At 24.8% G+C, this 24151-nt stretch overlaps 1 protein-coding gene across 2 annotated transcripts; it reads left to right on the top strand.

The window, feature by feature from the left end:
* Positions 1–4384: 4384 nt before the first annotated feature.
* On the top strand, positions 4385–23203 carry LOC120071650 (serine carboxypeptidase-like 20). Of its 2 annotated transcripts, XM_039024019.1 has the most exons (14): positions 4389–4641; positions 4726–4874; positions 9003–9079; positions 12789–12911; positions 13523–13625; positions 14300–14337; positions 15237–15338; positions 17075–17155; positions 18752–19000; positions 19148–19213; positions 19347–19468; positions 20766–20879; positions 22243–22288; positions 22984–23203. In XM_039024019.1, the coding sequence occupies exons 1-14, from the start codon at positions 4508–4510 to the stop codon at positions 23065–23067; spliced, it is 1488 nt and encodes a 495-aa protein (XP_038879947.1). In that variant the 5' UTR covers positions 4389–4507; the 3' UTR covers positions 23068–23203. The 2 variants fall into 2 exon arrangements, with proteins under 2 accessions (XP_038879948.1, XP_038879947.1); XM_039024020.1 differs by lacking the exon at positions 18752–19000 and having other exon boundaries at positions 4385–4641.
* Positions 23204–24151: the final 948 nt, after the last annotated feature.

The following is a 24151-nucleotide window of genomic DNA, read 5'->3' as shown; positions in this document are numbered from 1 at the left end:
TATCTATAAACTAATGGATTCGCAAAACTATATTCTGACCTAGTTCAATATTTACTTACAAATAATGAAAACCTCTAATTTCCATTTTTCTTACATATTGAAAATGAAATTGGGTTAAAGAAAAACAAAATGATTAGTAATTTATTTATTCTATAAATGTTGTGTATATTTCAATAAAATGGTATGCATGAGTTCAAAATTAGAAAATTAATATTAATGATTTGCATCACATTTCTTATAATTATTCGCATCTTTCTTAAGTATAATGGTTGAATTCTTAGTCAAATTTCAAAAACAAAAACTATTTTTTTTAGTTCTTAAAATTTGGCTTAGTTTTTTTTAAATCATTAATGAAAAGTAAATAATAAAAAAGAGATAGAAATAGTATCCATAAACTCAATTTTAAAAAACAAAATAGATATCAAACGGGTCTAAAAAATCAGAAAGAAAAAAAAAACAAATAGCACAAACAAAATTCTTTTGAAATATAAATAGGTGTGAATGGAGTTCATATTTACTTTTCCCCCTCTTTCTCCATTCTTTCCTATCTTTTACCTCTCTCCTCTCTTTACTCATGTCATGCTCATTCATAAGAGAGAATATTTTGAAAAAAAAATTATAAAATTGACACAAATAACTAAAAGAATTTTATATAGTTGACATTTATAAAAAAAAAAAAAAATTAAGGGCAAAATGAGAGGGGAAGATTCTCCCTATATAACACTTTTAAATATGGTATTATAGATAGATATATGGGTAAGTTGCAAGCATATTAAAATAAATTATAAAAATTAAGCTCATATCTATACAATATAAATTTTACAAAAATAGTAAAATATGTCAGTTCAATCCAATTTAAATGAAACATTGAAACTGAAAAGTAACAAATACCCTCATTTTACCTATAATTTAATTGCTATGTGATTGTTACCTGTTTTTTATTTGATATTGATTTCTATATAATTGTCGTCTGATTACTATATGATGTATTAATTGTCAATGATACTGATTGTTATTTGATTACTATCTGATATTGATTAATGATACCAAACGTTTTATGATAATCAGCGTTATATGATTGCTACTCATTTGATACTACTTTGTTATCTAAGTTTTATTGATATTGATTGTTATCTGATTGCCAATGATATTGATTGTTATCTGATTGCCAATGATATTGATTGTTGTTTGATTATTATCTGGTTGTTTTTTTATTACTATTAAATACTGACTGCTAATGTGATTCGATTACGTACTACAAGAAAAAAGCTCTTTGCCAACGCATAAAATCGGTGTTGGAAGAACACAGTCGGGAGAAAAAGATATTCCAATCAATTATAAAGATTCGAAATCAACAAAAATAACTCTAGACGTTATATAATTATCGTCTTGAGATTTCACTATCTCCTGTCGTTGTATCCTCACCTATCGGCAGATCTTGAAAATAAATTGAATTAATTAGTAACTATCGACGGTGTAGAAGATTTACATTGATCTTGGTCCCCAGATCTCAACTTGTTCCCCAGACGTTATATAATCGACAATTTAAAATGTCAACTCGGTCCCCATATTTCAAGATTTACATTTTTTACCTCGATTTTTTACTAAATACTCATTTTTCGTCTTTAATGTTAATGTGCATTAAAAAATTTAATATAATTATAATAATTATAATTAATTAAGTTGAACTATTTTTCATCACTTTTAAAATTAAATTTAAAACTTCATTTCATAATTATATATATATATATATATATGTGTGTGTGTGTGTGTGTAGTTAATAAGATAAAGAAGTGACATGGAATATTTCATTGACTAATTATGGCAAAATTAAGAACTCAATTAAAACAAAGAGTATTATTTACGAAAAGAAAAAAAAAATGCATGCATGGAAATAGTGATGTTTTGTTGTACTTGTCATTACCTATGAGGATCTTGTTCAAGAATCATTCAAATATACGTATATAGTGTTCAAATGGAAAGTGCTTTTAAATAGACTTTTGAATGAATGGTCACTAATAAAATACTTATTTTTTTCATTAATTTTGTGTTTTGTCTTTCTTTTTTGTACACAAACATCGTTGTCATTATTTTGAAGTGATGAAATAGACTCAAATTAGAGATGTTCATTTATGTAAGACGAATTTGAAAAATGGCACCTTCATCCTCGTTTCTTTTCCTATTTAATCATATCTATTTTTGTAAAATTTTTCATTTAATTTTGCAAGGATTGAGTGAAGAATTCTCAGGGAGAATTCAGAAGAATTTTCACGAAGAATTTACAAAGAATTGTTACCCACTACTTCTAAATGTTTAAATTTCAATATTACAATATGCATATTCTTCAATCTGTATAGAAATATAATCTCGGTCTCTATATCCATTTGACTAATGAAGGAAAGTCTCATGGCCACAATTCAACTAAGTGTCAAAGACTGTTGACAGCTACTACTAGTCGCAAACCTTCTCTTCCAAAAGAATTTATTTGTCCATTGGGAGCTGCTAGCTTCAGTTCTTTACTTAGACTCAAAAGAAGTGGCTCGAAATCCAATTTCGATGTCTGAAAGCGGTTTCTTTCTTATATTTGTTCAGTAAAGTAAAAAGCAAGCAAAGTAGAAGAGAATCATCTCTTCTTTTCCATTCTCCATGTAAATGGAGATTTTTAGTTATTTTGAGACGAATCTCCACAAGATAGATGATATCTAATCTCAACTCCTCTAATAAAGGAAGGATATATACAATTGCTCAAAATGGAGGTAAAGCTTATAAAACACTACTTTCACCCATTAACTTATAAAACACTAAGTTTATTGAAGAGATGAAATGGACTCTAACTATTCTAAACTTATGCTCCTCATGCCTACTAAACTTACCTCATGGATCCCACTGAATTCTCTTAAACTCCTTTGGGCTCCACTAAGCTTAACTCATAGGTCCCACTCAATTGGATATATTATCCATGTTTTAAAAAAACTAAACCAAGTTTTTAAAACTAAAAAAAATATTTTTTCCATTTTTTTTTTTTTTTTGAAGAAATCCACTCAAGTGTATTTTTTTTAAAGCAAAAGGTATGGAAGAGTAAGAGAAATTAAGTATAAATCTAAAAAAACATTTAAATAATATATATATATTATCAAACCGGGTCTTGGGGACAAAAATGAAACAAGAAAAAAAGGGCCACAAAATTTGGCAATTACCAAAAGATATGTTTATATAACATTAAAAAATTTGAGGGATGAAAAAGAAAATGCAAACAGTGGTGGGACTAAAACGAAAGAAACACGAAGTAAATTTAAGTCCCTATTTTCAAGTTTTAAATGGAAGTGTATTTTTAAATTTGTTCAATTTTAGTTCTTATATCTTCAAATATCTAATTTTAGTATCTACTTTTAATAAATCTATAATTTAGCCTCTCGGAATTAATTGTTATTAAAATTAGTTAAACAATAATAATAATTTTTCATACAAGAAAACATGCTATAAATATATTTTAAATTTAATTAGTGAAAATATTAAAAATAATAAAAGTCTTTGAAAAAAAACAATAAACTAATAGTTGAAACTAAGACCACATTTACGAATTAGTAATGAAAATTAATGTAATCATAATAGGATTCCATTAATAGTCAATTAGTAATAGGCTACAACTACAAACGTAATTAGATCGCTTTTGATAATGTATACTTAGAATTATGAATCTGTCACATTTATCATTATCATTTAGGGTTAAAGCAGTAACGGTAATCGTGAATGTGACAGATTCAAACTTCTCATATAACAACAATATTAATCAAGGTAACTATAATGGTAACGATAACGATAACGACCAGTGAGTCCATGTATTTTGAAAGGCAGGCAAATTGATCTCCTTCCGCATCTTAATAGGATTGTGTTCTTCCATTACAAACTTGAAAACAAACCCCACATTTCATTACGATTATAACATAATTAAATGGGACCCACTTTTATAGATTACAATTGATTTATTACATTTTCCTTCAAGATTTATTACATTTTCCTTCAAGATTTATTGAAAAACATAATCAGATTTGAAAGTAAATGAACAAAGACCAAAATGTTATTTTAATCCCAAAAATACCCAACAAGATATGGATGGTTTGAATGTATGATGAAAAGAAGTTAAATTTTTATTCGAATTATAAAGTCCATCCCAAGTAAAAAGAAATAAGAAAAATTATTATAATGAACGGCCAGAAATGAGTTAATTATGAAATACAAATTTTTTTTTATTACAATTTTTTTCATTAAATAAGTTATTAGGTTTATTATTTATACGACATTTTCTAACTTATTTTATTATATATTTTGTATATTTTCTTTTACAATATAATAGAAATGTAGATTCACTTCTCGTGTCAAGATGAAAATGCTTGAAAATACAAAAATATAATAGAAAATATAAGAGGAGGAGCGTAACGACCCAAAAAAAAAAGGAGGTTATATAAATGGGAGAAGGTTGAAGAGGAAGAAGGAAGGAAGGAAGAAAATGGGGAAAGGACTATTAATGTTGTTGGTTTGGAAGTGTGTGCTAGTTGTGGCCATTGAAGCAGCTCCTGAAGGTTCTATTGTAACTCATTTGCCTGGCTTCACTTCCGTTTTTCCATCAAAACATTACTCTGGGTTAGTCCTCTGCTTTCATTTCGGATTTCAATCTTAGGGTTTTCCCAATCCCCAAATTTGTTTCTTCTTCTTCCTAATGTTTAGGTATATCAAGATTGATCAAATTGAGAGCGGGAAAAGGCTGTTTTATTACTTCGTCACGTCGGAGCGGAGCCCGGCGGAGGATCCGGTGGTTCTCTGGCTCAACGGCGGCCCTGGTTGCTCTAGCTTCGACGCCTTTGTTTATGAACACGGTAACCACTCGTTCTTCCTTTTTTTTTTTTTTTTGGCTTTTTTAATTTCTTGTGCTACGCTGTTTTTTATTTTTTTATGATTGTTTTCTCATAATTTTTCCATCTTTTTATAAGAAAAGGAAAATTTCAGGGATGTTTAAAATAAATAGTGTAGTGGTTTAGTGACTCGTTATGGAATTGGTGATTTTTAATCATGTGGATTTGAAATCCTTTAGGTGCATTTCAATTCACGTATTTTTGTGCATCTCATTAAATTCTTCCATCATAATTTTTCATATTGTAAATTCTTTTGTTTTCTTTTTTGAAATATTTTAATTAATTATTTCTATGTGATAAGAGTGAGATACGTAAAAATGGATGCATTTTGAGATGCTCTTGTGTGTATACAACTCTCTCAACTTCTAATCATTAGCCAAATTATTTATATAAAAAAAAAAAAACAAGTTTTTGATTTTTTTTTTTTTTTTTTTAAGTTAAGAACTTGACTTAATTTTTGAAAATATGGTTAGAAAGTGGATTATTTTTTTTAAAAAAAAAAACTTACAAATCAAATGTTTTTATAAACTTAAATTTCACAAATTAAATGGTTATTAAAAAGAGGTTGTGTCTTATCATCATTGAATTTTAAAGTGTGTAATAGTTTCTTTGAATTTTAAAAAGTTTTTTTTAGTTCAAGTAGTGAACTATAAAGATTTGAACGTTTGATCTGGAAGGAAGTAATTCGTATGAATTGTCATTGAGCTATTCTCACTTTGACAATTTTAAAAAGTAATTATAGGTTTTTGAACTTCCAATTTCGTGTCAAATAAGATCTATATGAATTTTCAATTGTTTGTCCACCGGGTCATCTTTGACTTATTCAACACTATAAACTACTAAAGACAAAAGTAGAAGAATATGATTCTATTATATATAGAATTTAATTCAAGGACACTCTTTTGGACACATTTTAAAAATTTGCGGACTAAATATACATACAAAATTAAAAAGTTAGGTCTCTTTGATAGTCATTTGATTTTTTTTTTTTTTTTTGAAAATTAAACTTATTTTCTCTCCATTTCTTATAATGATTTACATATTTCTTAAATATAAGAGTTGAATTCTTAGTCAAATTCAAAAAACACAAACAAGTTTTTAATAACTACGTTTTTTTAGTTTTCAAATTTTGGTTCAATCTTTTGAAAGCATTGGTAAAAAGTACAACAAAGCAAGAAATTTAAAGATAGAATGACGAAAAACCAAATAGTTACCAAACAAGATCTTAAGAATTAAATTAAACCGATAACTTAACTTTAGTTTTTCTTCTCATCAGATTATTAATTTGTTCTCTAGCTTTTAATTTTAAAAGTTTCCATTTGATTATTGTAGTTGGCTTGTTTATAGACCATGTTTTAATTTCCCCCGAAAGAAAAACAAAAAAATTAGTCTTAAGTCAAATATTACTCATTCATCCTAATATTCTCTTTTTTCTGATGTGGCTATGAAACAAAGTTTTCTATTTGCTTCTTGTTAATTTGACTCAAAAAGTGGGTAATAGCTTTAATAAATATGAATTTAAAGAAAAAAACAATTCAATATATGGACCATTTAAAATTAAGCACAAATCACATCAGCTATAGATTGAAAATTTTTATATCCTTAGGACTAAACTAATATGAAACTAAAATTATTGGGACCTTTATATATATATATATATATATATTTATATATTATAATATGACCAGAATCTTAGATTGGGGACCTTTTCTTTAAAAAAATTAATTATATGGATGAAGATAGAAAATGATGCCTCTTCATACATCAACATCAATATCAACATCAACATAAAAGTAGTTATTAAATGTTTGAATAAGGTCTTGGTTAAAAATAATAAACAATTTTAAAAATTGAAAGTTTTCTAAATTTTAATATTCAAATTTATTGTTTTTTATATTATTTAATATTTAATTACATAATTTAAGAATTAGAGAAAGTGGGGAAAATTTTTAAATCTCAATACCTCCATTAATAATTTTTCCTATCACAAGCACTTGTAAAATAGCTACCTTTAAGGCTCAATCATTAGAACACTCTAACTAAAGATAAATATTAAAAAATAGGTCAAATTATAACACATACCTTGACTTTTTCTGTTTGTTTAAAAAATATTCATATACTTTCGAAAGGTGCATCATTACTCTTCAACTTTTATAAACGTTTCAAAACTATCCTTGGAATATAAATTCTTTAGAATTTCAATAGAAATTGAAACTTAAAACTGTGTGAGGATGATCTAAAACAATGTGATGATTCAAATTTTTGCTCTATGTCACCTACTACACTATTTCACATCTCAATTTCCATCTAAATTTTAACAAATTTCTACTCCAATGATATTTTTTAAACGATTATGCAAATTTAAAGGTAATATTATAACTTTTGAAAGTATAAGAGTATTTTCGAAACATATGGCAAAGTTCAAGGTATTATTTATAATTTAACCTAAAAAATACAACTCAACATATGTATAAGAACACTTCTGATTATGTTGTAACCCAACTTTGGGGAAAACTAATTATTGATAACTATTTATTAATATAAAAAGACTTCTTTTGGTTATAATTACATTAAAAACATTAGAAAATATATAAAAGGTACATAATATAATTAGATGTTTATTAGAAGATTTTAAGAATTTACAAACATAGCATGTACTATTTTGGTTTCAACTTCTAAGTCAATAATTGATTTACATATGGATAATGAAAAATTTTCATGTACAAAAGTAGGAGTCCTAGCAATGAGAGAGAAAAAAAAATATTAATGACTTTTGTTTTCTTATTAAAAATATACTTCCAATCATTTTCAATAGGTACCAAACAAATTGGGCAAGGAAACTAGTCCTTTATTTGAAATAGTTTGGGTTGAATACTATTCATTGTGCCTTTTGATAACCTACATAAAAGTTGTAACTTCGAATCTTTTAATTTTTGTTCTTTTTAGTTTAACGAGTATGAGTTCGAACCTCTTATTTTTAACAGATATATCTAACAAGGAAAAATATATTTTTGGTCTTTTAAGTTCTGGATCTAATTTCCATTTGATTCATCTTTTTCAAAATGTTACTGAGTTTGATTTTAAGTTTCAAAATGTTATAATTTTACCTTTGAGATTTGAGTTTTGTTTTATTTTGGTCTCTAGATTTTAAGATTTACACTTTTAATTTTGATTTTTCATCAAATACGTACTTTCTGTCATTGAGGTTAATTTAGTCTCTTTTAATTAATTTGAAAGAATTAAGAAGTAAAGTTTAAAAATTAATTTTAATAGTAATGAAAAATAGTAAAAATTAATTAACTATAATTCTTTAAAATTAATTAATTGACATTATCATTAAAAATAGAAAGTCGGTATTTAGTGAAAAATTAAGGATAAAAGTATAAATCTTGAAACCTATGACTAAATTGAAATAAAACTCACATCTCAAGAGTAAAATTGTAACATTTTGAAATACAAGGACTGGCCAAACTTAAAACTTAAAGATTAAAAATGTAAACATAGAAATCAAAAGGAAATTGGATCCAAAACTTAGAGATAAAAAAATATTTTAAAATATTTTAAATAATTGAACTATATTCAAATTACTCTTTGTTTGAATTCTCGTAATACTATATAGAGAGAGAGGTGAATAGATTTCATTTAATCATAATTTTGAAGATTATAAAGATTTTTCTTTTTTCTAGAACTTTAAAATATTTTGCCCCCTAAACTTAAAAAATATACATAATATCAATGTAATCCTTAATTTTATAAGACCAAAAACATTTTAAGTTAAAATTAGCAATTTTCCAATATAATAATCTCCTCAATTGCCTCTTTTCTTTATATGTTTAACAAAAATAATGCCTTTTTATATATGCGACCAGTCAAATCTTTAAAATTATTTAAACAACACATATCATACCATAAACTTTACTTAGCATATATTTAAATAACTTTATTGTTTTATACCTAAAAAAAAGTTTATTATTTGATTTCTATTACTTTTTTTCAGTATGATTTTTAAAAATGGTAAAGATCCAATTGAAAATGAAATTGAAATTAATGTGGACTAAAATTATTGTAATTTAATGTAAATAAAAATTGCAGGACCTTTCAATTTTGAGGAAGGAAAGCCAAAGGGAACCCTACCCACCTTACATCTCAATCCTTACAGCTGGTCCAAGGTGACACCATAATTTTATTTATATTATATTATACTATATTTATTTATTTATTATTTATTTAAGTTTTTATTTATGGTGCCATTATGATCTATTTACTTACCCACTTGTTCCATTAAATTAATGTATAAATTTGGTTGCCCACTTCTAATAAATTTCAGGTTAATATATAATTTTGGTCTTATACTTCCAAGTTAGTTCAATACACTTTCAATAAATCTTAAATAAAGTTACTCAAATGTTAATTTTTATCGAAATTAATTAAATAATAATAATAGTTTTCATTAAAAAAAAATACAATATTTATAGTAAAAATACTAATAGATTAAAAAAAAACTTTCTTTTGTCAAAAAACAGTTTTTTTTAAAAAAAAATAAATAATAAACTAATAGCAGGAAGTTAGGGATTTTTAAGATTTATTAAAAAGCACAAGGACTGAAATAAGATAATTGAAAGTATAAAGACTAAAGTTGAAAAACTGCAAAGTATAAAGATCAAAATGATATTTTAACTTAAATTTTAAAATGATTGGATATAAAAATTTGTTGATTGTTCTTTTTTAATTAATTTCTCTCTAAATTTTAGAATCATGGATTAATCCCTTGTTGGGCACCCTTGCTTTAAATTATTGTAGTTATGTGATTCTCAATTCTTTGATTAATGTACTTTTCAATTATTATGATTAGTATCCTTTTATTTAAATTAAAATAATTCCTTAAATTAAATATAAAACTATGCAAGAAAAGAAAATAAAAAATAATCATAACTATAGTCATAATTCATTTTTTTAAATGTTCATAAAATAATAAAACATAAAATCTCTATTTTAGAATTGACGTACAAAAATTTTGGTAAAAAAAATTGAAAAAATATATTTTTTATATCTAAAAAGGCTCCATTTTAAAAGTATAAATCTTAAAATCTATAAAAAAAAAAAAAAAAAAAAAAAAAAAAAAACTCAAATTCAACATTTCATAATTCCAATTAAATGATTCTACATCTCGAATCTATATCATAATAATCTTAAACTATTTAAGTCTCCATTTTTATTTCTCAACCTAAACAACTTCACTCCTTTTTAGCCATTCTCAAAATAGATTCTTTATGCAATTTTTTCTAAAAATAAAAAATAAAAATTTGAGGATAAGGATAAAGTCATTCATTGTATCCATCTCGTAGGAAAAGAAAATTTTCGTACTTGATTGAATCGAGAAATATACCATAAAAATTGTAGATAGATTTATTATTATTATTATTATTTAGTTTAACAATCCATCAATATTTATGATAGTAATTAGTGTTTTATTCAATAAATTATTTTAATTTACAGAAGTATTTGTTTTTTTCTTTTTCTTTTTGTTTTTTTAATTTAAGTAAGAGACATTTTACAATTATAAAATAAGAAAGATAATGATTTGTAGATGTAAATTTAAAAATAGGTAAGAGAATATTGTTCGTGTCCTTTGCTTGTCTCTTGTTTGAAATGTACCTAATTGTCTAATTATTCTGCCAAGCATATTCTTTTAATTTTAAAACCAAATTAAAAAGGAAAAAGTATTTAATTATTTCACCTACCAAATGATTGTATAACTTGAGTTAAGAAGCTAACTCTGGATTTTTTACATTTGCTATTCATTAACTATTAATTTGCAATTAAAAATTTATTAAATCACCTTTTTTTTAGAATAAAAAAAGAATATAAAATTACCTTTTATAGTTCTATACTAATCTTCACAAATCATAATACTATATATATATATATCAGAGAATAGAGAGAAAATACACAATATTTTTTCCAAAAAAATTATGAATTTCATTGATAGAATGCAATGATAACATCTCTCCATTTTTTTATATAAACATTTAAACTTTTAGGGAAGCAATAATTTAGTGTTTTTAATATTGATCCGTAACTATTTAGTCATTGTACTTTCAATTTTATAACAATATAATTATTGAACTTTGGTAGGGATTAAATTGTACAAATTGAAAAAATCTAAGGACTAAATTGTTATATACTAAATTCAGAGATTAAATTGTTACTTATATGGAGGTCTTGGGATTAAATCTTTAGAAACCAAATTTTAGAAATGATAAATTCTTACTTATATGAAAGTTTAGGGATCCAATAATGTTTTAAAATCTTAAATTAAAATTAAACTCCAAAACTTAAATTAAATATTTAATTAAAAAGACCTATTCTTTCCAACTTCATAAAAGTTTAATTTATCCAATTTAAGGAACTAAATTGACATGTATAGCATGTGTTAGGAATCAAGAGGTAAATTTTCTTACTAAAAAAACTTTTAAAAGGGCTTAAAACTTAAGTTTTAATTTTTCGAATGGTAATTAATCAAAGAAAAACCAATTAAATTAACGAGATAAATTCCAAAATATGGACAAAATTAATCTTACTTGTGACGTCACAAAAATATAATAAAAAGAAGGTTAAGTTACAAATTTATCTTGAACTTTCAAAATTACATGATCTCTAAATTTTCATATTCTTTACCATTCACTTATCTATTTGAAAAAATGGAAAGTTTATCGTTCGGTAACTATTTGGTTTTTGTTCGTTTTTGTTTTTGACAATTAAACCTATTTCATCTACATTTCTTACCATGATTGGCATCTTTATTAAATACAATGGTTGAATTCTTAGCCAAATTCCAAAAACAAAAACAACTTTTTGAAAGCTATTTTTTTTAGTTCTAAAAAATTGGTTTGGTTTTTTAAACCATCGGTGAAAAGTAGATAACAAATGAGAAATTTGGAGGTGGAAGTAGTGTTCATAAACTTAATTAAAAAAAAAAAAAACAAAATTGTTACCAAACGGAGGCTTAGGGATTCATTAGACAGAAAATTTGAATAGATATCTAATAGTTCAATCAATTTTTAATAATTTCAAAATTTTTAGGGATTTAATAGATAAAAAAAATAAAAGTCTAATGATCTACAAGACATAAAATCAAAACATTAGGAATTTATTAGACGTTTTTAAAAGTTCAAATACCAAATAGACACAAATCTCAATGTTTAAAAAAAAAAAAAAAAGGTGATACATAACAAATCTAATTTTATATAAAGCTTAATTCATATTACATCATCTAATTAAACCTAATCAAAGATATAACTTAATCCCTTATTCAATCCAAATACAAATCATGCAAATTTCATATTCGCAACTTCAAATGATTTCATGAACCAACCTAAATTAAATGAATAAAACTTTGTACTATCGACCTCAAAGTTAGAGGTTCAATTATCTCACTCCACGTGTAGTTAAAAAAACAATTTCATGAATCTATAACCTTCATTAAAATCGTGAACCAAACATCTCTCAATGATTCAATCCTAATTCTACTTTCTAATTATTTTTAGGTTAAATTGTAAATTTGGTCCATATAGTTTGGACAAAGGTTAGAATTTAGACCTTATGGGTTATAATTAGAAATTAGCCTTATAAATTCATAAAAACTTCGTAAATAGTCTCTATACATAAGAACTATTTATGAGAGTTTTATCAAATTATAAGTACTATTTACGGGACTTAATTCTAAACTTTGGGACTAAATTTTAATTTTCTTTAGGCTGTAGGAATCAATTTTTCATTTAACCTTTTATTTTAATTTTATTTTTCCACAATCTTCCTGCCAATTATATTTATGGTTTTTAATGCTGCTATTTGCTGTATTATTATTATTATTTGCAGGTTTCAAATATTATATATTTGGATTCTCCTGCTGGGGTTGGCTTATCTTACTCATCAAACAAAGACAATTACATAACAGGAGACATTCAAACTGCTTCTGATACCCACAATTTCCTTCTCAAAGTAATTAATTTTTTTTAAAAAAAAAAACTTTTGAAGACCATATATTATTTTCCAAATCAGTCCCTAATTTTTCCAAATTTTCAATTCTAAACCTTAAAATATTAAATTTCTCAACTCAAGTTCCTTTAGGCATCAAAATTAAGAAAAATAGTAAATTAATTTCTATTACCTAAGTAAGGGTCTAGTGAAGTCTTAATACTCAATAGACTTTAACTTGATCATAGTAATTAATAAAAATATCGTACAGACTTGAATGTAAAATTGAAATTTTGTATACAATTTTAGGGGTTAGATTGAAAATTAAAATATATTTATTGTAGATAAAAAAAATTGAGTGATTTTCAAAAATAAAAAATAAGGAAAAATATTTACACAAATAGTAAAATTTAATTATAGTTGTAATAGACACGGAGAGTCTATCAGTATTTATTACTAATAGAAATTGATAGAGGTTTATAGACAGTATCTATCAATATTTTTTTTGTTATTATTATAAATAGTTTGATATTTTTTCTATCGATAAAAATTTATATACGAAATAAATAAAAACTGATATATGATTTTCTTTTTATCTCTGACTATATTATATAAAAAAATTGAAATGGAGGCAGTGGTTTAAGGAATTTCCAGAGTTCCTTAAAAATCCATTTTACATAGCAGGAGAGTCTTTTGCAGGCATCTATGTCCCTACACTTGCTTCTCAACTTGTTAAAGGTATTTTTTCCCCTTTTTTCTTTTTAATTTTAGTTTTTTTTTTAACAATTTGTTTTAAATTTATTGTTTAGGGCTTAAATTTAAATTATATTTAAACTTATAAAAAAATACTTTTAGATTTTTAGCAAACACTACTCTTAAAATATCTTCTCATTCTTAGTTTAGAAATTTACAACTTGGATAAACTTTTGTGGTTAAAATACTATTTTGATCGGTAATCTCTATTGTCCGTTCATTGTCGATTTTTCTAATGTGAAATAATAATCTTCTCTTAATAAATTTTGAAAATTTGTGTAGAGTGTTTTTGCTTGCGGATAGTAATTACTTTTAATTAACAAAATTTAAGATTTACCGTATCTTAACCAACTTTAAATATGAAGATCTATAATAGAGTTGTTTGTTAACTTGAATCTTTTTTTTATAGCACGAACAAAAGATGATAAACTAGCTCAAAAGAAGAGTTTTTTTTTTTCCTTTTTATAGGATTCGAACCTAAAACTTTTTAGTTGGAAACTGGTGTGTAATTTGAAGTTCTTGAAATTTGGACTTGATGACTTACAATGACGATCACCTAATGTTTAAATGATCTTTGAAACTAATAATATCTTATATTTAATATTTATTTAGAAAATTGTGGAATAGTAATATCTAAAATCATTTATTAATGGATGTAGGGCTCAAAAGTGGAGTTGTACCCGTCATAAATTTAAAGGTGCGTATAACTTATAAAGTAAAATGTCAGAAATTTTATTTTATTTTATTTTAATTTAATTTGAAACACTTCTAGAACTAATAACTAAATGTATATTAATATTTAAAAGACTGAAAATATAGTAAATTTAAGTTCTATTTTGATCCTTGAACTTTGAATTTTTTTTATTTTGATTTTTAAATTTAAAATAAAAATGTCCGTTTTAGTCCCTAAACTTTTAAAAATGTTTATTTTGGTCCCTACTATTAAAATTATATTTACATTTTAAAGATGAAAAATATTTAAGGATGAAATTACATCTCAATAATGGGTTGAGGAATACGAAAGTGAAGTAAAATATCATCAATTAAAGTATCAAAATAGTGAACGTCAAAATCTTGGATATAAAATGACTTTTGTGATCTCTGATAGAAAATCACGTTATCACCTAATTCAGAATTGCTACCCTATATTTATTAGCATGACTAACTTATTTGGCTACCTAGCCATCCAAAAATACAATTCATTTCACTATTATGTTTAAGAGTTAATAGAATCATAATAGTAGGGACCAAAGTAACACTTTGTAAAAGTTCAGGGGTTAGAAAGAATGTTTATGGAAGTTTAAGGACCAAAATAGAACAAGAATCAAACTTCAGGGACCAAATAAGATTTAAATCCAAAATCTATTAATGATAGACTGTATCGTTGATAGACTCTTATTAACGATATAGTTTATTACTCATATACTCTAAGAGTTGGATATAAATTTTTTTTTATATCTGCGAATTATTTTGTATTGTATTATATTGCTAATAATTTAGATCTGATTGTTATATTTGGAACTCAATCGATTAAATATATATAAAGTAATTAAAAAAATAGAGAAATAAATTTAAGGTGTTAATGGAAATTAATAGGGGTACATGGTGGGGAATGGTGTGACGGACCAAAAGTTTGATGGCAATGCTCTCGTCCCCTTTGCATATGGCATGGCCCTCATCTCAGACGCTATCTTTAAGGTATATTTAATATTAAACTCCATATATTTCATATTTAATGTTTTTGGTTAAATTACTTATTTTGTTCTTGTATTTTACATCATCTTAAATTATTGGTTTAAATATTATTTTAGTTTTTATGCTTATATATTTTTGTTCATTTTGATCTTATATTTTGAATTTTAATTTATTTTGGTCTATATGTTTTCAAAATATTTATTTTGGTCATTGTATTCTCAATTTTGGTGAAATTTAAAAGAGTGACCATTTTGATCGGACTAGAATGGTCACTTTTTAAAAGTACAGGGACTGAAATAGACATTTTGAATGTATAGAGACTAAAATGAATCAAAGTTAAAAATAGAGCGACCAAAATGACTATATCGAAAGTATATATAAGGGTCAAAATGAAACAAAGTGAAAAATATAAGAACCAAAATAGTATTTATAGAGGAAATTACATGTTTGGTTCCTAGATTTTGGTCTTAGTTTCTATTTGGCCTTTAAGTTTCAAAATGACTATATTGAAAGTATATATAAGGACCAAAATGAAACAAAATGAAAAATATAAGGACCAAAATAATATTTACAGGAGAAATTACATGTTTGGTTCCTAGATTTTGGTCTTAATTTTCATTTGACCTTTAAGTTTCAAAATGTTATCCTTTTAATTCTTAACATTTTGAGTTTGATTTCAATTTTGTCCATAAATTTTGAAATATTACAATTTTATTCTTGAGATTTGAATCTTGTTTCAATTTGGTCTCTATATTTTAAAATTTACATTTTTAACCTCGATTTTTTACTAAATACTTTTAGTGTTAACTCTTATTAATTAATTTAGAAGAATTAAAAAAACTATAATTTAAATTTCACTACTATTTCATCACTATTAAAATTAATTTTAAAATTTTACTTCCATGTTATTTTAAATTCACTATTATTTTATCATTTCTATGCATTTCTTCCTACCAAGATTGATAGCTTTGGAGAAATAACTTATTTGATCTATTTAATTTCTTTTTTCCCTTACTATTTTTATAATATATAAAAAACAAATGCATGTTGATAGATATAAAGGAAGAATCAACGTTTTTATTTGAGTTGTTCTAAATTTTGTGTCAAATTTACCAACTTTTATAATATAATATAATATATAATATAATTTAAAAGTATAAATAATCCAAAATAAAGAATAAAAATAAGATTTAAATCTTATTTTGGTTCTTGAACTTTAAAACTTGTTCCATTTTGGTGTCCAAACTTTCAAAAACATCCACTTTAATTCCTGAATATATAAAAGGTGTTTGTTTTGATCCTTGCCGTTAAAATTTTGTTAAATCTATAAGAATAAAGTTTGTCTAAAATAAAATTACATCTAGCATAGGTTAAGCAAGATGAAGGTGATGTAAAATGTCAACAACCAACACACAAAAAATAGTAAACGGCTAAAATCTTGAACACAAAATGACTTTTGAGATCTCCTGTAAAAAATAGCTTTATCACCTAATTCAAAATTAAAATCCTAGTTTTTTTTAGTGCAGTTAACTTATTTGGCAGTCTAATCATCTAAAAATACAAGTCATTTTACCCTTCTATTTAAGAGTTAATAGAATCTTAATAGTAGAAATTAAAGTAAACATTTTTTTAATAAAATACAAAGATTAAAATAGACGTTTTTAAAAGTTTAGGACCAAAATATAATTTAATCCTAATAATAATTAGGAAGATGAGAGATTTTGTATGTTATATGGCAGGAAGCTGAAGCATCTTGTGGTGGAAATTACTACAGCCCTCAAACTAGCGAATGCTTTGATAAGCTTGACCGAGTTGACCAGGTGGGTTTTTCTAAATTATATTTTACTATTTCAATAATTTTATTTCCCAACTAAAATAAACTTTAATTTACAAAAATACACCTCAACTTTTTACCATATTAGCATTTTATTCGAAAATTTCCTTTTTTAAACTCTTCAAATTTAAAATTATTCCAAAATACTCTTCAAATTTTTTTTTTTCATTAAAGTAACGAATGAAAATTGGTACGATAGTTTATCTATTAAAATTAAAAAATATATACATGACATTTTTTAAATATTATAGTGGACACATGTGAATAATATTTTTATTAGTTGAAATGAATGGTATAATGATGTTAATGTTATATGAATAAAAAATCAAAATTGGATTGTGAATATATTACAAATATTTTCTAATTTCTTTTAATAAGTTGTTGCACCTATGAATGTATGTCCATTATTTTAACAAAAGACCACTCCAAATTGCTTTTGGATTTATATGTTTTAAATCACATTGGTTTATTAAAATTTATTTTGTTTTTGTAATTTTGAGAGTATTTTTAAATTCTAGTTCAATTTTTGTCTTTGTTTGACCATTTCTTTTTGTGTCTTATAGTAACTTGTACTTCCCTTTATAAGTGTTTCACTTACGATTTAAAATTTGATAATTCTCTATATAGTAATTTTCAAATTGTTAAGGACATGAGATATACTTTTAGTTTTTGAGATTTAAGTTAATGTCTGTTTGAATTTTCAAATTTTAAAAGTGACATTTTTAACTCTAAAATTCGAAAAAAATGGATCTAAATGGTCTAAATCTCCTTTGATTATTAGGTAACTAATGGTAAGATGATATGGTAGTTAGTGTGTATATTGCAACTTGTTGATTTGAAAATTATAAATGTTTAAATATTATTTTTCTTAAATGAGGTGGACTTGCCTTCACTTCCTCCTTTACTCTCCTTCAATGATCTCATCGTCGTCGTTGTGCTACCTTCCTCCACTAGAATATCATTGCTGCAACCTCCTTCCGCACTTTAACCATTATCGTCGTTGCCAATTTGCAATGTGAAGGGAGGTGACGGTGACGACGACGCTTGAGTATTGGAGAGACAATGCAACAACAACGACACTAAAGTCGTTGAATACAGGAGAGAAGCAAGGGAGGAGGGGGAAAAAGAGAGGAAGCCCATTACCTCATAAAAGAAAACAATATTTAAATTTCTAAAAATGTTTTGGCAAATTAAAAAATTAGTTTTAAAAAATGTGTTTTTATTTTTAGAAACCATCTAAGAATTCAAATACTTACCTAGAAAATATGAAAACCAAGAGTAAGAAATTGTTCGAAAAGAAGTATAATTTTCAAAAACCAAATCATTACCAAATATGCACTAAAATTTTTCAAATCACCAAGATACACAACTCTCAACAACCTAACCCCTCGTCATTTTACCATTAGACAATTAACGATGAAGTAATGAGCTTAGGAAACTTCAAGAACTACCTAAATAAACACCCATCATCTCAAACCTTAAGTAACCAAAAGTGGATTTTACCCAAATCTTAACCGTGTTCATCAAAATTTAAATGTTTTTTTTTTTGGTATAATATTAATTGATGGATGTAAATTATTAGGCTCTAGAGGGATTAAACATATACGACATATTGGAGCCATGTTATCACACACCAAGCACAAAAATGAACGAAAGCAACACAAATTTGCCGCCGAGTTTTCAACAACTTGGGGAGACGGAGAAGCCTTTGGCCGTGAGGACGCGGATGTTCGGTCGTGCTTGGCCGTTTAGGGCGCCGGTGCGCGACGGCATCGTCCCTCTTTGGCCTCAACTAGCTCATGATAATACCAAATCCACTGTCCTATGTATGGTTAGTTTTTACTCTCTTTATTTTCTTATCTTATAAGTTTAATCATCAAATTCAATTTCATATCTAAATAAGTCATTGACTTATTTTAATTCACATTCCCATGTATGGTTAGTTTTTGTTATTTATTTATTTATTTTGTAAGAACAGAATGACGAAGTTGCAACGACATGGTTGAACGACGAATCTGTGAGAATGGCCATTCACGCTGAGCCGGTAAATCAACCCTATCACTAATTAAATTTTATATATAATGTTATTTTGATAAATTATTTTAATTTCCTTTTTTCATCTCTTAATATATATATATATATATATATATATATTTTGTTTAAAAAAAAAAATAAAGCAAAGTGTGATAGGTCCATGGGAGCTGTGTACTCATAGGATAAGCTACAGTCACAATGCTGGAAGCATGATTCCTTATCATAGGAACCTTACTTCTCAGGGTTATAAAGCCCTTATTTTCAGGTCTGTTCTTCTCTTTTAATTTTTTTAAATTAAATTATAAATTTAGTCTCTAAACTCACCTTTCATTAATTTTTTAGGTCAAATTTTATAATTATTTACTTTTTTTTATTTTTGAAAATTAAGTCTATAGACACTACTTTCATGTCTATTTTTTTATTATCTACTTTTTATCGATGGTTTAAAAAATCGAACCAAATTTTGAAAAGTAAAAAAAGTAGCTTTTAAAAATTTATTTTTGTTTTTAGAATTTGACTAATAATTTTACCATTATATTTATGACAGATGTAAATTATTGTAAGAAAGGAGAGAAAATATGTTTAATTTCAAGAACTAAAAAGAAAAAGCGAAATGGTTATAAAACGGGACCTTAGTTTTCCTTTTTAAAAAAATTATGTTGTTTTTTTTATAAATACCTCCCTTAAAGAAACATATGGATTCTTAATTAAATTTCAAAAATAAAAATAAGTTCTTAAACCTACGGTTTTGTAGGCCACATTTGAAAGTCATTTGGTTTTTAGTTTTTGAAAATTAAGTCTATGAACATCTCTTCCACCTCTAAAATTTTTGTTTTGTTATCTACCTTTTACCATATTTTGAAAACTAAAAAATAATTTTTAAAGAACTTGTTTTCGTTATTAAAAATTTGGCAAAAAATCCAATTCTTTTATTTAAGAAAGATGCAAACCATTATAAGAAATGGAGAGAAAATAGATTTAATTCTAAAAAACTAAAAATAAAAAACCCAAAATTGAATAGTTGCCAAACAAGCTTTAGTGTTTAAAATTAAAATTAAAATTTGAAACCATTTTTATCTATAGATTGAAATAATGTTTATAAATCTAATTTAAAACAAAAAAGTCTAAATGAAAATTAGACATATTTAGGGGTATGTTTGGAATACATTTTCAAGTGTTTAATTTTATTTTTTAAAAAATTGAAGTATTCGACAACCACTCAAAATAGCTTTTCAAATATATTTTAATCAATTTATTTATTTATTTATTTTTATCAAAACTGTTTAAATAAAAATGAGTTTTTTTAAAAACATTTTTTTTTCTCAATTCAATCTAAACGAACCCTAAATCTATATTTCTGTCGTATTCTTTTGTCTTTTTTACCCTAATATTTTAATCAATTAGTCATTTTTTCCTCGAAAACTTATTAAATAAAAATGTTAATAATCGTTAGATTTAGATTTGAAATTAGTATGTCTCTAATAATAATTTGGGAAGAATTTATTTAAGTTATTATGAATAATAAAATTTATTATTTTTGTCAATGATTAAAATTAAAACAGTGGAGACCATGATATGTGCGTGCCATATACGGGAAGTCAAGCATGGACTTCTTCACTTGGATACAAAATTGTTGATGAATGGAGGCCATGGTTCTCCAATTCCCAAGTTTCAGGGTAAATATATATTTTTCCAATGCATCAAATTTTTAATTTCATTAATAATTTTTTTTTATAAGGATATATGTTTTAAATGAAAAAATTGTTAAAAATATTTTTAAATATAATAAAATATTATTATTTATTTGTTATAGATCTTAATAGACTGACAACAAAATGTCAATGTCTATCAAGATTTATCGATGGTAGATAGTGATATTTTGTTATATTTAAAAATATTTTCAACAATTTTTTATATTTAAAAGCAACCCTTTTGATAATATATTTTTATTCCTTGAATATTTATGTTTATTCTATTTTACTCTTTAAAAATTTTGAAATTTGGCATATATGACCATTTGGGTCAATTTTGCATAATTTTTTCTTTAAATTTATAATATTATTTTTCGATGCATCAAATTCTCATCTTCATTCTGATTTTTTTGAACTTTTATATTTATTCTATTTTAGTCTACAAATTCCAAGATTTTTCATAAATGACCATCGGAGTCAATTTTGCATAAATTTTAAAAACGTTTATAATATATTTTTCTATGCATCAAATTCTATTTTCATTAAAGAAAAAAGTTTATATTATATTCTTACTCATTTTGAATTTTTATATGAGTTCTATTTTAAAATCTAAATTTTGAAATTTTACATAAATGACCATTTAGTTCAATTTTGCATAAATCTTAAAAAAGTTTATAATATATTTTTTTATGCATCAAATTCTATTTCCATTAAAGAAAAAAAGTTTATATTATATTCTTACTCATTGAATTTTTATATGAATTCTATTTTAGTATTTAAATTTTGAAATTTTACATAAATGACCATTTGGGTCAATTTTGCATAAATCTTACAAAAGTTTATAATATATTTTTCTATGCATCAAATTCTCATTTTCATTAAAGAAAAAAAAATTATAATATATTAGTTTATAATATATTCTTACTCATCTTGAACTATTATATTTATTCTATTTTAATCTCTAAATTTTGAAAACTTTACATAAATGATCGTTTGAGTCGTTGTAAATATTTTATAAATTATTCAACAAAACTTAATATAAACACATGTTTTCACTTGTTCGTCAGTCCCGAATGGTGTAATTAAAAAAAAAAATAGTTATCAAATATAGATAAATAATTTGAAATTATATTAGTAAATCAAGTTTTATGCATTAATAGAAAAAAACCATAAAGTCTAAAATAAACCATAGATATATATATATATATATTTTTTTTAAGGAAGAGAAAATTTAGAGATGGAGAGATTATTATAATATTTGAAGTTTTGAGAGCAAAGTTGATTTTTAAAGATATTCCTTTTTTTTAATTGATAAATCAAAGCATTTTTTCCCTCTTTCTTCTTAAAGGTATTTACAAGGATATGAGCACAATCTCACTTTCATCACCATAAAGGTATGTTTTCTTTTCAAAATTATGCTCTGAAATTTTATCCAAACTTGTGTAACAATAATGTATAATTTATTTTTGGTTAAAAAACATTTTTGATCCACGAATCTTTATAGAAGTAACATTAGTCCTTAAATTTTAGTCGGTAATGATTTGGTCTCTATACTTTTAAATTTATAACTTTTTAGTTTAATGAAATTCATTACCTAGAACATTAACTTTGTTGAGATTTCTCATGAAAAGAACTACACTATTACAACTTTTAGAGTATAGGGACAAAATTGTTATCTATCCGAGTTGAAGGACTAAAATGTTACAAATTTAAAAAGGTAAATCGTTAATACTAAAATTTAAGAACTAATTTTTAATTTCATGCAAGTTTAATAACTAAAAATATTTTTTAAATTTTTTTATGATTGTTTTCAAATATAGAAAAATGAATCAAAATATTTACAAATATAACAAAATTTCACTATTTACCCGCGATAGACTGCGATAAACTACTATGTGTGTCATGATAGACATAGATAGTAAGTTTATCGCGGTCTATCGTAGATATACTGCGATATTTTGCTATTATTTGTAAATATTTTAACAGTTTTATCATTTAAAATAATTTTTCTTTTTAATTTGGATTTCTAAATATATAAAAATAATGAAGTATTTTATTTTAATTGATATTTTAAACCATGGATGTGCAGGGAGCGGGACATACTGTGCCTGAGTACAAGCCAAGAGAGGCATTAGATTTCTATAGTCGATGGTTAGAAGGAAACCCAATATGATCCAAATTTAATAATCTTTTTATTGAAAAAGGATGATTAAAAAAAAAAAAACTCATTCTTATCCTTCTTGTTTGAATGAAAATTCATATACCACATTCACATATTATGAATAAAATTCTCTCTCTTAATTGAATAACTTAGGTAAATCTACAAACAAAAGACGTGGTTAAAACAATATCATTTTAATCATTGTACTTTGAATTTTATTTTTATTTCGGTTAGAGAATACTTTTGATTGCTAAGGGGGCGTTTGAACCCATAACTTGCCTTGGGTGGAATGAACTATTAGTGACCACTCAATGTTTGTGAAGGGATCAAATCCCAAGCGGAAATATGTGATCTCCTTGTAATTTTGTTTTCGATTTTACATAAACAAATACAGTATAGAAACAATAACATAATGGATAAACAATCAAGATTAGCATGCATTTGAGAGAAGAAAAGAAGGAAGAGTTATACCTTACCTTTGTAGATTCCCAAATTCTTCACGATTCCCTCCGCATCTTCTCCAGAACGTTTGTTCAATGATCCCGGGACACCACAGTAAGTGAAACCTTGTTATTCTCTAGGATCCCAAAAATTGGATGTGTAGTCTCCAACACTTGGAAGAGGAAGAAGAAGTAGTAGAGAAAAGAAGAGAGATTTTGAGAGAAGTAGTGAGAGATTATGATTCAGAATTCCCAATTCAATTGTGTCATAAACATGGGCCATGAAGATTTTTTATAGAGAAGAGGGTTGACCCCTTCTCCTAATCTTTTTTATTCCTACTCTAATTCTAATTTAATTAAATAACTTTTATTTGATTAATTAGTCCAATAATTAAATAACCATATATATTAAATCCAATTTAATATATATAATTAATTAATAAATAAATAAACATCACATGTTTATTTATCTTTACTTCTAAAAAATTAATTAATTAATTAATTAATCATTAATGAATCAATAAACGACTATATTAAATCATATTTAATATAGAATTAATCCACATATAATTTTCATATATACATCTCTTTAATATTTGAATCTTATTCAAATATTTTTCTCTCTTAATTATAGATCACATCTATAATTTACCATG

The sequence above is a fragment of the Benincasa hispida genome, chromosome 2 (assembly GCF_009727055.1).
Source record: "Benincasa hispida cultivar B227 chromosome 2, ASM972705v1, whole genome shotgun sequence".
NCBI lineage: Eukaryota > Viridiplantae > Streptophyta > Magnoliopsida > Cucurbitales > Cucurbitaceae > Benincasa > Benincasa hispida.
Note: the sequence above shows the minus strand (reverse complement) of the source record. Positions and strands in the feature narration are given on the sequence as shown.